General features: G+C 41.0%; 1 protein-coding gene across 5 annotated transcripts in view; it reads right to left on the bottom strand.

Annotated features, from left to right (window-relative positions):
- Window positions 1-13,596, bottom strand: part of PLCH1 (phospholipase C eta 1) — a 180,383-nt gene that overhangs the window by 142,713 nt on the left and 24,074 nt on the right. For all 5 annotated transcript variants that reach the window (XM_037046691.1, XM_037046684.1, XM_037046685.1 and 2 more), the window contains exon 2: window positions 9,731-9,849. In XM_037046691.1, coding sequence (XP_036902586.1) covers window positions 9,731-9,809 — 79 coding nt within the window. In that variant the 5' untranslated portion in view covers window positions 9,810-9,849. The remainder of the gene's footprint in view (window positions 1-9,730; window positions 9,850-13,596) is intronic.

Here is a 13,596-nt window from a genome sequence, read left to right as displayed (position 1 = left end):
TCTGATGCACTCCAAGTACAGTTCTACCAATTTCTGTGTTTCATATTTATTTCTGTGCCAATTCTTTAAATTATCCTGCTATGCACAATGTTGTCCTCAATGTGAATTAATCAAACCAAAGCACTATTAATACATTCTTTGTTGCCTGTTGTTAAGGACCTTGCCAAAGTATTTTTGATTACCGGAGGAGGCCATAAATAGCACGGTGAAGTCAGTCAGTGCTCAAAGCTAAGACAAATCCCATTTTAAAAACACTACAAAAGAATGATATTAAAAGGAATAGGAAATAAATCTGACAGAAAAAAAGAAAAATAACTACAAAGGTGAACATGTTACTTGCCCCATTATGATTTTCATGTTATCAGTTTTGCCCAAACGAGCAAATACACACTGTATTAAATCAGTAAACCAATAACTAATTTAGTTTACTGATCAGATGAATACTTCAGTCACTCCACTTTAGTCCAGTGATTCTCACTCTTCTCACTACATCAAAACCACCTGATATAAATCCACATAAATATAGAAATAAGGAATAATGAATGAATGAATAAGCCAATGAATGAACACAGCTGGGTCTCAGCCCGGAGATACGGTTTAACTGGCCTTAGGCAGGGCCCAGCCACCTGTATTTTTAAGTGCTCCAGCACATTCTAATGCGAAACCAGAGCTGAGAAATCACTGCTCTTTACTTTTTAAATCATTTTAAGGGTAGTCTTAAACCATACTGAGATTATAGATTTTTTTTCTGTTCCTTTATTTTTTCCATACTCTCCAACTTCCTACAGTGAGCTTGGGTTGCTATCTTTAGAAAAAAATTAAGTGAAAAAAATTTCTTCGAAGAACGTCAGTATCCATAAAATCCCAGGCATAAATGACTCTTCTACATTTCCTGTTTCTTCTATATTCTAACTCACTATTTGTGATCATATCCTTCTTGTTAGATGCCCCTCTTCCCATACCTATAAAATTAGTATAAAATGGGTGGTCATGACAGAATGTAATCATTATCAAATCCGTAAATTCTACAGTTCCAATGAGAAAATATGCCTTTGTCACCTTGAGTCTGAGGTTTTCAAACCACCAGAATCACCAGGGAAGTTCTAAAAATTCCCCCAGGCCCCAGCCACACTTCAGGCCAATTAAATCGGGGCTACACTTCTGGGCCGGGATCCACATGACAGCCATATATAGCTCCTCAAGGGATGCCAATGTGTAGCTAAGGCCGGAACGATTGGCTTAAAGAGTTAATTAGTTACAAGCCTCCACATCTGGAGATAATAAGCTTCAGCTAGCATAAAAGCACAATATCTTAAAATTCTGACGCTGATATAATTTCAAAGAATGGTTGGTTATTTATGAATATGCACTGCTGTTCAATTTTAAGTCATCCATGAGTAAAAATAAAACACTAAATAATAAGTATGTTCACTGTCCTTCCTGTTAATTGAGCAAAGTCACCATCTTCTACATTTAAATACAAGAAATTCTGAAACAGATGACATAACACGGTTATGTCATCTATTCTGACCAAAAGATGAACCGGGGGAAACAACACTGAATAGAACGAAGCCTCTTCACAGATTCTACACTTACCCTGCCAGCCTGGTGACTGTTCTGGGTAACCCTGCCACCTAGAAGTCAGCATTGAACTCTCACACTCCTCCAGATTCTTAGATGAAAGGCCTAGATGCTGACCATTTTCCTCATCTGTAAACCTGAAATAAAAGTGCGTGTTCTTAACTTTTAAGGGAGCGGTATGCTGTTTGCTTATTCTCCTCATGTATCCACAGGCTTCCTTCCCTCCTCTCTCACTGAGAAAACTGGTGCTTTTGTTGCTGCGGGTTTATTTTACGCTCTCTGGCGTAAATATTAACCCCTAGACAACACTTCAGTGATGAGATTTTCAGACACAAGCAGCAGAGAATTTTAATAGCCTGCAAGATACTGCTATTAAACAGCTTTTACTAACAGTGGTATCTCTTAAGCAAAACCTCACTTTTCAGAGTGGAATAAAATAAATGCAGAGATAACCAACATGAAAATTCTGGAAAATATTAGATGAATTCAAAAAGTCTAAAAAATTCTGTTAAAGAAATGGGTCTGTTCTTTTCCATTTCAAGGCATTATGCAGTGGTAATAATCTTTTCTAAAGCACACTAGGGTTCTCAGCAGTAGTGGCCTTTTCCTTCTCAGTCTCTGGAAGGAGGGGTTTATGGGTACTCTTTTGTTCAAAGAAAGAAAAGGGTTTGCAGCCAGAGAAATGATGCATTCCATGGCACAGAGGTCAAAAACCAAACATGACAGAGTGCCACAATAATAAAATAGAAAATGGTTATCTCCCCTATTAAATAAAATATGTAAAGTCATTCAGCAATATTTTACTGAGCACCTATTTATTGTATACAACACACTCTACTTTGTACTGGAGATAGGAGTCACAGTAGTCTTTGTCTCCTGGGAATTAGAAGGTGGGGGAACGGAAATTGATTATCACAAAATCAATAGCCATAATGCAATAAGGCAGCAATACACAGAGATAGTAGAACATAAAATGAGCTGGCTTAGTGTAGACAACCAGAAAAGGCTTCTCTTTAGAAGAGACCTTTACTTCAGATCGGAAGCATGAGCTAAAAGCTGGCTAAGTGAAGAAGTAAGATTTGTGGGCAAAAAAACATAAAGGCTGCTGTAGCTGGGGTGCAAAGAGGAAGAGAAAGGCTGAAACAGGGTTGGCGAGCCAGCCGGTGAAAGTGGGAAGTGGGAGTTCTGCCCCAAACGGGTTTTGTCGGAAGAGCTGAAAGGCATCCAGTATGAGGGTGGGACTCTGGGTATGGAGCCCAGAGGGGTGGTCTAAGCCAGGGACATGCTATTGAGAGTTATCAGCATACAGATGGGAGTTAAAACTGTGGGTGTGGCTGAAAGACACACCGGGGCCATGGGCTTGGAACTAAAAATCTAAACATCCCTTTGAAACAACAGCTGGCCCTTGTAATAACCACAAACATACTTGCTGAAAGGAATGAGCCCTAAGAAAATATAGTAAATTATCACAGGTCTATTGGGATAAATTTTCACTTACTCAGCCTCAAGGGACAAATAAGGGCTTTCAATCTTTGTTTTGATAGACGGGAGACAGGAGACTTTTCTGATTACAAACGCAGTCACTAATAATTATTACTGTGGTCCAAGAAATCTGGATCTTTTACATGACTATATTGAATAATTATGTTGTCCCACTAGAACCTAAATCTACTCATGGAATTTCATCTGCCCATCAATTTGTGCATAATGTAGGCATAGACTAGGAGAAGACAATTGGGGAAATGAGGGAGCAGAGAAAATTAATTATAATTATAGGAATACAGCTTAAAGAACAAAAGCCTAAATTTGTAACATAGGTCTAATGAGAAATAACTGTCATAAGTAACCACTTAAAATGTGAGAAGTCTGCAAATCTGAAAAAAGTTGACATTTTTCTAATTTATTAATTATAAAATTGGTATTTTCAAGCGTAAAGGAATAAAATCATTAAGGATTTTCTGCTTAGCTGGACTCCCAATGGCCACAGGTTTAAGAGAAAGAATTCAAGAGTCGATGGCGAAGGCCAGCCGAGACTCTCCCTGAACACAGACAACTAAAACCAAAGCTTCAAAGACTGAATATTGTTACTTCTTATACACCGGGGCTTCCCAGTATCCAAATCTTCAATTTGCTATTTTCCTATGCATCATGCAAAGTCTGAATAATCTCAACATAGAAATCATGACATACCCAGCAAAATCTCCCAATCAAATCAGACTCCCAGTGGGGAAAAGAGGCTGAGACATCTCAATGTGGATTTTTGTAAATCTAGCATGTTGTCTGGTTCTGATCAAATCCAGCTACACAGCCTTTCAGGAAGCAAGCACAACAAAGAACACCAACACCAGTGCCTTTGAGGAAATGAAGTCACCCAAGCCAAATGTTCATGGACAAGGCCCAGCCTGCAGTGGCTCTCCAAAGGTCAAGTAGAATGGTCAGGGGTAAGGGGTGGTGGGACTCCATCCATTCGAAATCCCATCACCTGAGCTCCTATTACCTGTTCAGAGAGGTGCCCGGATTGGCAGCGATGGCCCCACCCCAGAGACAAGCAGGGGGAAGAGCTACAAAAAGAAAGATTCAGATGTTTCTGGGAGCAGTCCCTATAGCAGTGTGAAAGAGACTGTAGTTAATAAATTTTGGAAAGAGAAAGAGGACAATGTCATACTCTGAACCAGCCTCCACAGCCCATAACAGTCTGCACAAGCTCGATGGGAAGAAACATGGAGATGAGAGAAAGGGCAGGGCCCAGACAGTTGCTGAACTATCCTCAGGGCAAAGGAAGCCATGCCTCCGCCAGAGGAAATTAGGAATACACAATGGGTGGGGCTGCAGAGGGAGAGGTGGGTCTGGCCTACAGAGCCCTTCTGACAGAGGAGACCAAGGTCTCTCTCTCTCTCTCTCTCTCTCTCTCTCATACACACACACAAGTCTGGGAATGTCAGTCCCAGGTATTGGTGTCTTCATGGTGAGACAGAACTCATGAGCGTCCTAAATACACACACACATACATACACCCCTCCCTTCCTAAAGGAAAATGTAACTTTTTGCCAGTACAGAGCTAACTACAAATTTTATAACTAAGAGGGAATCTTGCCTCCTCTTCCTCCCCACCTTCAGCCTTTCCTTCCCACAGCCAGGCCTACAGGATCCTCCCATTGACCACACACCCATCCATGTTGCTGTTAGAAGGGAAATTTGGAATCTGGCAAAACCCTCATTTTAAAGAAAGGGAAACTAAGGGTCTCCTAGGCGACAAAGGCCACACAAGTTAGTAGTAAAACTGGAAACAAACTAGTCCCACTCCACCCACTCCACCCTCCTTTCCTTTACAGACTGGCCGTCCAGTTCCTGTCCTCGTTTCACTGACTAGTCCCTCTGGCCATGAAGGGGAGGCTGGCTGAAAAAGAAATTTATATTTAATTAAAGGAGGTTACTTTTATTTGAAGGCTGCTGTAAGGCAAAGTAAAAGCCCATGTGAGGCACTTTTTGAAAAGAAATACTACATAAATGTTTATTTAATGAGAACTATCTTTTTAATTTAGATTTATTTAATTATTATTATTGTAATTATTCAAATGCAGTTTTGTTGTTATTATTGTAATTATTCAAGTACAGTTTTCTGTCTTATATTCCCAACCCTGCCCACCCACCCCCAGTGAAGAGAACTATCTTTAATTATATCCCTAGATAGTAAAAGACTATTCATAGTTCTCTTCTTTTTTACACAGTTATTAGTATTTATTTTATGCTGAACTTATAAGTTTTGGCTTTTTCAGTTTCTTCTGGGATAGCTTTTTCTTCTGGGCAACTTCCTCTCTGGTTTAGGAACCCCTTTTTCAGAAAGGGTCATCTCAGTGTGGCAGGGAGGGCTCACGTAGGGGTTAATCTGCCCACGAACTCTGTAAATCCTATGCCTCCTCCTCTTGGGAGCTGTGTTCACCAGGATGTGCTCAACGACCAGAGAACCTACTTATAAACGCTCTGCATTTTTAAGCACGTGCAGCAGAATGTCAGCCTCTTTTTAAGCTACTGACTCTGTGTCCAGCCCCGCCTACCAACTCCACCACTGTGACGACAGAATGGCACACAGTGCTTCAATAAAGTGACATCCTTCAGACACGGGACAGCTTCTCAGACACGCACACCCCTGGTGGCCTGGGAAGCTTCAGGAGTGTTCTTAAAGTGAACACGAAGATCTCAGCCTCTTGATTTGCATGATTTTGTGGGGTTTTCTGGGTCAAGTGAATAGCCAGCTCTTTTCAGAGGTCATCCCTGGCCACTTTCGGTAAGAGCAAGATACTCATGATTCAATTCAAAATATTTCTAGCCTAGATTTGTGACAGTCATTCAGAAACATTCGCATATTAAGGAAACACAAGGCCATAATGGAGTCACTTGTGTTAGGCCCATGTTAGCAAATAAGATTTAATGCCTAACCTGACTGCAGTTACAACTTTCCTCAGAAATGTAATCTTAACCACTCAGCCTGGAATTTCTGGGTCAACACCAATGAGGTAATCCTCCTAACAAAACTTCTTGTCCCCAAAGATAGGTGACCATGCCCAAAATAACCTTTTTTATTCATAAAAACAGAGGGTGTCCCACCCCCTCTCTTCCTTTAAAAACCTTTCCCTTCTTACAGCCCTCTGGAGCGCCTTTCTACTTGCTAGGCGGAATGCTGCCCAGTTCGTGAATTGATCAATGAAGCCAGTTAGCCCTGGCTGGTGTAGCTCAGCAGATTGAGCTCGGGCTGGGAACCAAAGGGACACCAGTTCAATTCCCAGTCAGGGCACGTGCCTGGGTTGTGGGCCAGGTCCTCAGTTGGGGACATGCAAGGGGCAACCATACATTGATGTTTCTCTCCCTCCCTTCCCCTCTCTCTAAAAATAAGTAAATAAAATCTTCTTAAAAAGCCAATTAGATCTTTGAAATTTATGCTACTGAATTTTTATATAACACCTATAACAACATGATAGAAACAGAAATAAATTTCAATACAGTAAGTTGGGATAATACCACAATAACTTATAGGAAAACAATTAATCATTTTTTCCAACATTACAATTTTAACTAGCAATGCATAAAATCAAAAATTAACTCACCTCCCAGTATATTCTATTAAGTAACTTAGATGTTTGGAAAAGCTTATGTACACAAGAAATTATATATATTAATTTAAAAATAAATTGATTATTGGTTTAAAAATCTGTGTCCCAGGTCAAAAAATGCTGCAATTGACAGCAACCATGAGAAACACCTGAGGGTATAGGTAATTTTTAAATAAAAATACTTTGATGACTATATAAGCCATTAAAATGTTCATACTACAGCAATCATTCTTTGCCCAAGCTTTTTCTCTGCTTCAAACATAACAAGAAAATAAAAGCCAAGCAGAGAAAAACTCCAGTGATTGGCCTCTTTGACAGGTACCTAATCCCTTTGGATTCGATAGACCACCTAAAAATCTGGGCAAAGGGCAGACAAGTGGAAAATAGAAAAACAATTTTCCATAATTCTTAGGAGGGTTCCTCTCATCACTGAACACAGAAGTAGGTCAACCCAACCAGTTCATTTCTGGTGAGCAGCATCCACCATTTACTAACTTTTGCAGATATCGCATTTCTACAGCAGGATTGCTGCAAAGATGAAATTGATGAAAGAGTGAACAGAAACTATCAAGTGTTTCTCTTCGGGCTGTGGGATCATGGGTAATTTTCTAAATTGTTTCCAACAAGAACCATACTTCCTTTCTACTCATAAAATAAGTCTATGAATACCCTTCATGAACTGTGAACTGTATACATGAGTCGCATTTTTATTGTTACTTTTATTAATCATTTAAGCCTACATAGCCCTCATTTTAATGTAGTTCTCTTCTTCTGGGAATTCCACTTAAGTCTGTACGTAAAAGTCTGGCTGGCATGATTTGCACATCCAAGTCTGTATATTCTACAAGTCTATTAACTCACAGAGGATATGATTGTTTTCTGTTTCTAATGGACAGTTTTGTTTCTTTTTTATTGATTTGGTGATGTAAGGACAATTATCGGCAGGTGGAGAGGCCAAGCTAATGCGCAAAAAGCATCCAAATGCTCCTCCTATGCTCCAGAAGTCCCTCTAAAACAAATCTTACACTTCTGACTCAACAACATATCCTGTCCCTTTCCTCTCTTGGAAATGTTCTGAAATTCTCTACAAAGATATTATCACTAGAGTTCTCTCGGCTTAAAATATACCAAGAACCCTTACAACACTGCATTAAGTTATATAAGTTCCTAGCTTAACAATGTTAATTTTCTGCAGAGGTAAAAAGCAAAGGTATCATTCTTTCCTGAATTACATAAAGAATTTTATATCCTTAGGTACAAAAATGCAAAATCATAGTTTACACTATCAGAAATACTTAAAGCTACTGCTTTATTTTAAACGAATAGAATTTTATTTCTACTGGACTCTAATTGTTTTAATATTGAGCAGATACACAATCTCTACATCCTTTCAAAAAAAAGGAATTCTTGCACGTAAGAAGTAATCTGTTCATATTTTAAGCATTCTACTGCCCCCTGGTGTAGCTCATGTTTAGTGAAAAGGTAGCTCACAAAGTAGCAATAATTCTTATTCTCAGAACTATTTCAAGGAAATCTCAGAAAGTAAAACTCAAAAGAACCTCAAACTTTATTGACACCCGCACACTCGTTTCATAGAGGAGTGAACTGAGATCCTAGAGGATTATATGAGACGCTCAACTCAAGCTCACACACGGAAAGCTAATAGCAGAGCAAATCTGGCTGAAGAGCACTCGAACCTCTCAGTGCTCATTTCTCTACTGAAACAGAGGTGACAGCGTGGCGGCCAGACTGGGGTTTGGGAGTTCCGCACAACACAGTCTGGATTTTAGAACTCCGCTTCACAACCTCAGCCACGCCTCCATTTTCCCCATCCATAAACTGGGAAGAATAATAACTATGCAAGGTAGTGAGACAATTCAATATGACGATGATCATCAAGTCCTCAGCATGAATATCTGCAATATGGTAACACACTAAGTGGTTATACAACTATAAAAATACATAGGAGCCCTGGCTGGTGTAGCTCAGTGGATTGAGAACGGGCCTGTGATCCAAGGTATTGCGGTTTGATTCCCAGTCAGGGCACATGCCTGGGTTGCAGGCCAGTTCCCAGCAGGGGACCCACGAGCAACCGTACATTGATGTTTCTCTCCCTCTCGCCTTCCCTTCCCCTCTAAAGACAAAAAATAATAATAATAAAAAATAAAACCACCCTCTACCTAGTAGAATCCTATAGTATGGCGGTATAAAGAGTGTGGAAAAACTGTGAACTCGCAAGTGCTTTAATGAAGTAATGTTAAATTTGTGATGGTAAACTTAATTTAAACCAATAAAAACACTGTCACTAAACTGGGAAAGAAAAACCAAACTTAGAAAGTCGAAGGCATCTCAGCCCATAGGAGTCTGTCAAACAGGCCTCTGCTCCCTTTAAAACCCCTCCTCTCCTGCTACAATTCCACCGCCTGTTGGTGGAGGTTACTCCAAAACTTCCGGCAACACACACATCCTTGACGCTTAAATAAATTTCACTCCAGGGTTCGCTGATAGCAGTATTGACAGAGCTTATCCCTGACTGTACACCGCAAAGTAAACATGCCAGAGCAGGGTAAAGGCAATCGGTCTCAGGGTGCCAGGAAAATGACCAATGCTGGCTGCTCTGTGACTTCCAGCTGCGGTCGGTAACCCACCCCATAATGGTGGTCAAGTGCTGTGAGCCGCTCTGTTCTGGTTTTATATGTGGCCCGAGAAGAGACACACACTGTGCTGGTAATAAGCACTGATGGATGATCCAGATTTCAGACATTGGAAAGGGGCATTACTGGAGGTGACGGTGTAGCAGATGAGATGAGGCACTGGTACAAACCCCCTCATAAGGTAGAAAGTGATAGCACCATGCTGGTCATCGGGCTGCGGCGCACTGCTTACAACTGCGGGTTCTCGGTAACTACCCAACAGCAAGCTAACTCGAGCTCTGGATCCACCCAACAGTCACACCACACTTGCACCCAGACTGCTGGAATGAAAGTGCTGTCAGAAACGAACTAAAAGCCCCATCTACATAAGTACCAAAGGCAGCTCACTGTGAAACACGCTGTTGTCCACCAGAAAATGCCTGCGGTACTGCACACAGTTCCTTTTGTCCAAGTTCCAGTAACTCATTGTCAGAAGATTTCTGGCACAGCATCAACACCAAACTGCCCTGTCAAGAGAAACAGAGTGAGAGAACGATGAAGAAAATGACAGCCACATGCTCACGCTGGTAATGTAATGCCATTAGTTACCAGGCGTTACGGGCAACCCAGGCAGCGTACAACTTCTCCATGCACAGAGCTGGAATCCCCCGGTGGTACAAATTTCTCACAAGTCTTCCCCGGGGTGGAATGTCACTTAACATACAGCTGCTGTCTACAGAGAAAGTAAACCTAACAGGAAACGAATTTCAGGACTGGTCTATGTGCTCCAGGCCTCAGCCATACTCAGATGGGACCCAAACTCATCAATGCTGGTATCTTCTTAGGATGTTGCAGTGGCAGGAAGGGAAGTGACTAACAGAAGAACAACTGTCACTCCCAGTTGCTGAATTTGCTGTTAGTACCTACCTGCTTCTGGTGGCTTATGCAACCCATGGAGATTTTAGAGATTATGATAGTGTCCATGTAGGCCTGGAGAAGCCCAACCCAGTCATGAAGCTTGCCTCCCAGCCCTGGCTCAGCGCACTGAGTGCTGGTCTGCGAACAGAAAGGTCGCTGGTTTGATTCCCCATCAGGGCACATGCCTGGGATGCGGGCCAGGTCCCCCACTGGAGAAGTGTGAAAGGCAACCAACTGATGTTTCTCTCACACATCAATGTTTTTCTCCCTCTCTTATTCCCTCCTTCCCCGCTCTCTAAAAATAAATAAAGATGCCCTGGCTGGTGAGGCTCAGTGGATTGAGTGCCAGACTGAGAAGCAAAGGATCGCCAGCTAGATTCCCATGCCTGTGTCGTGGGGACAGGTCCCCAGTAGCGGGTGTGTGAGATGCAACCACACATTGGTTTCTCTCCTTTCTTCCTCCCTCCCTCCCTCTCTTTCTAAAAATAAATAAATAAGATCTTTAAAAAATAAAAAATAAAAATAAAGAAATAAAACCTTTTCAAAAATAAAAATAAAAATAAATAAAAGAATTTTTTAAAAGCTTGCCTCCTTCTTTGGGATTCTTTACAGGTGTCCGTTTAGGACCACTAGACGCTGGCTCCGCCCAGGCCGAACCTACTGGTGTAACTGGAATCGGGCACAGGCCTCAAGCAGGGTGACCGACCACAGTGCCTGTTCCTCATCTGGCTTGCCCGCCACAGACAGAGTAATGTAAGGCTAACTAGAGCAAGGACTTGAAAAGCAGAGATCCGAACTGATGAATCAGACTCCTCCCAAAGCTGATGTGCACAACCCTGAACAAGGCCCTCTTTGTTCACAGGATTTGGCTAAAACAGCTTTTCAGAATTCCAACTTCTTTTCTGGTCACAGAATAAAGCCAGGCAAAACCAAGCAAGCCTGGAAAGTCGGAAAAACCACAGGTGGAAAACAACTTGTCATCTGTCCCATTAAAAGGATCTAGAGTTTTATAAAGGTACTCCGGGATGAAGCGAGTCCCTTGGTGAAAAAAAATAAATGATCAGAGCTTTGTCTATTCATTTAGAGCAACTGGGGAAGGCTCCCAAAGCTTTTGCCTCAGCTTTCCCCGGCTCCCTCGGGCTCATTCTTAACCCTCCCCAACAGTGATCTAATCTCACTAACTCCAGCCTACCTTACCTTTCCTCTGGCTCCAGGTTCTCCCAATCTCATCCCCCCCTGGCTAGGTCTGGCTGTCTCCTACTCCCTCAGGCTGAAAATGAGTACCAGCACACCACGATAAAATCTCCAAGGGACCCAATTATAAAATGGGACAAAAAGCAGATTATGGGAACAACCTCCCTTACCTGCCCTTTCCTCTCTCCACCCAGTACTGCACGCTACCAAGATCTCTTCTTTAAAAAGTGTGTAGGTATATAAATAACGCAGCTACACGTGCTCACTATTTGTTTTTAAAAACTGGTGAGATTTATCAAGTTGTTTTAAAAACTGAAAGTCCCTTCTCCCTCATTCAATGTCCTTTTCCTGGAATGACCGATTTTGTTTGAGGTGTTTCATTGCAATTCTTTTTCTATGCAGCTATATATGTGTATATACACACATGTGTATTTATTTGTGTTTGTATACACATATTTTATATATACACATATTTTATATATACACACATGTGTGTATACATATACATATACTTTATACATATATAAATATATGTATACTTTATATATACATAAAGTATATATACAGTGTATACATGTATATATACTTTATATATACACATGCATGTGCAATTTTGAAGACAAAATAGTCTATTTTTAAAAGGATTTTTTCCAAGACTTGGAAATAATTTAAGTAATATCAGTAGTAACTACTTCCTACAAAGAGTGTATTTTTAATTTATATTAGAAATATTTTAAGTTACATGGAATTAGAGAAGACCCTGTCTGTATTCATGATCAGTTTTTCTCACTAACTTGATCTCATGATTTCACGTGTCATTCTTTATTTTGCATTATTTGTTCATTCTCAGTCCAAGGAAGATTAGTGGAATCAGAAGAAGGAAGAACAGCCCTGGCTGCTGTGCCTCAGTGGATTGAGTGCCAGTCTATGAACCAAAAGGTGGCAGGTTCAATTCCAAGTTGGGGCACATGCCTGGGTTGTGGGCCAGGTCCCCAGGAGGCGGGGCACACCAGAGGCAACCACGCACTGATGTTCCTCTCCCTCTCTTTCCCTCTCTAAAATTTAGTAAGTAAAATTTTAAAACAATTTTTAAAAGAAGAAGAAATACTATGCATTTGTATACAGTTAGCAAAACACATGAACATACATGTCATTAGGCTTCCTTTTAACTGGATGAAAAAAGGAGAGGAAAGGGTGTTATGTTAGAGTAAGTGATTCACTCCCCTGCTAGGAGAAGGTAGCAACAGGACTTGAAATCTCATCTTCAGATTGCAAACCCCAGGTTGAAGCCATGACAGGCTAGAAGGAACTAAAGTGTTTACGTAATGCGGTAGCTTTTAAATATGTCCTACAAAGCCTTGTACATCTCTCCTCTTCAAATCATAAGAAAATCTAATTTGCCTTCCTTTGACTATGGGCTGGACTCAGCAGTTCATTTCTAACAAAGTCAACAGGATTGATGCTATGAGTCTTTCAAAACTAGGTAATAGAAAGAACACAGCTTCTGACTGCCTGCCCACCTCTCTCAGGATGCTGGCCCTAAGAACCCAGCCACCGAGTAGTACGAAAGCTCAGGTGTGAGTGTTCCAGCTGACAGCCTCGGCTAGGTCCTCAGCCAACAGCCAACCACCGTAGACATGTGAGTGAATAAACCTGCATAGGATTCTAAACCCAGCTTCCAAGATTTCCAGACAAGACCCCAGACAGAGGAACAGAGACCGGCCATCCCCTCTATACCCAATCTGTGTGTCTGACCCACAGAAGCAGTGAAAGATAGCAATTATTGTTGTTCTAAGACACTAAGAATGGTCTGGAAAGAAGTATTCAAAGTCATGAAAGGCAAGGACCTACATCCAAGATTACTCTATTCAGCAAAGCTATAATTTAGAATGGAAGGACAGATAAAATGCTTCCTAGATAAGGTCAAGTTCAAGGAGTTCATCATCACCAAGCTCTTATTATATGAAATGTTAAAGGAGCTTATTTAAGAAAAAGATTAAAAATATGAATAGTAAAATGACAACAAACTCACAATTATGAACAACTGAACCTAAAAAACAAAAACTAAGCAAATAGCTAGGACAAGAACAGGAATGGAGAACACATGGAGGGTTATCAGTGGGGAGAGGGAGAATGGGGTAAAAGGAGCAGGGAATAAGAAG

The sequence above is a fragment of the Sturnira hondurensis genome, unplaced genomic scaffold (genome assembly GCF_014824575.4).
Source record: "Sturnira hondurensis isolate 20B ecotype Veracruz unplaced genomic scaffold, ASM1482457v3 Scaffold0005279, whole genome shotgun sequence".
NCBI lineage: Eukaryota > Metazoa > Chordata > Mammalia > Chiroptera > Phyllostomidae > Sturnira > Sturnira hondurensis.
The sequence above is the reverse complement of the archived record's forward strand: the minus strand, read 5'-3'. Positions and strand labels throughout refer to the sequence as shown.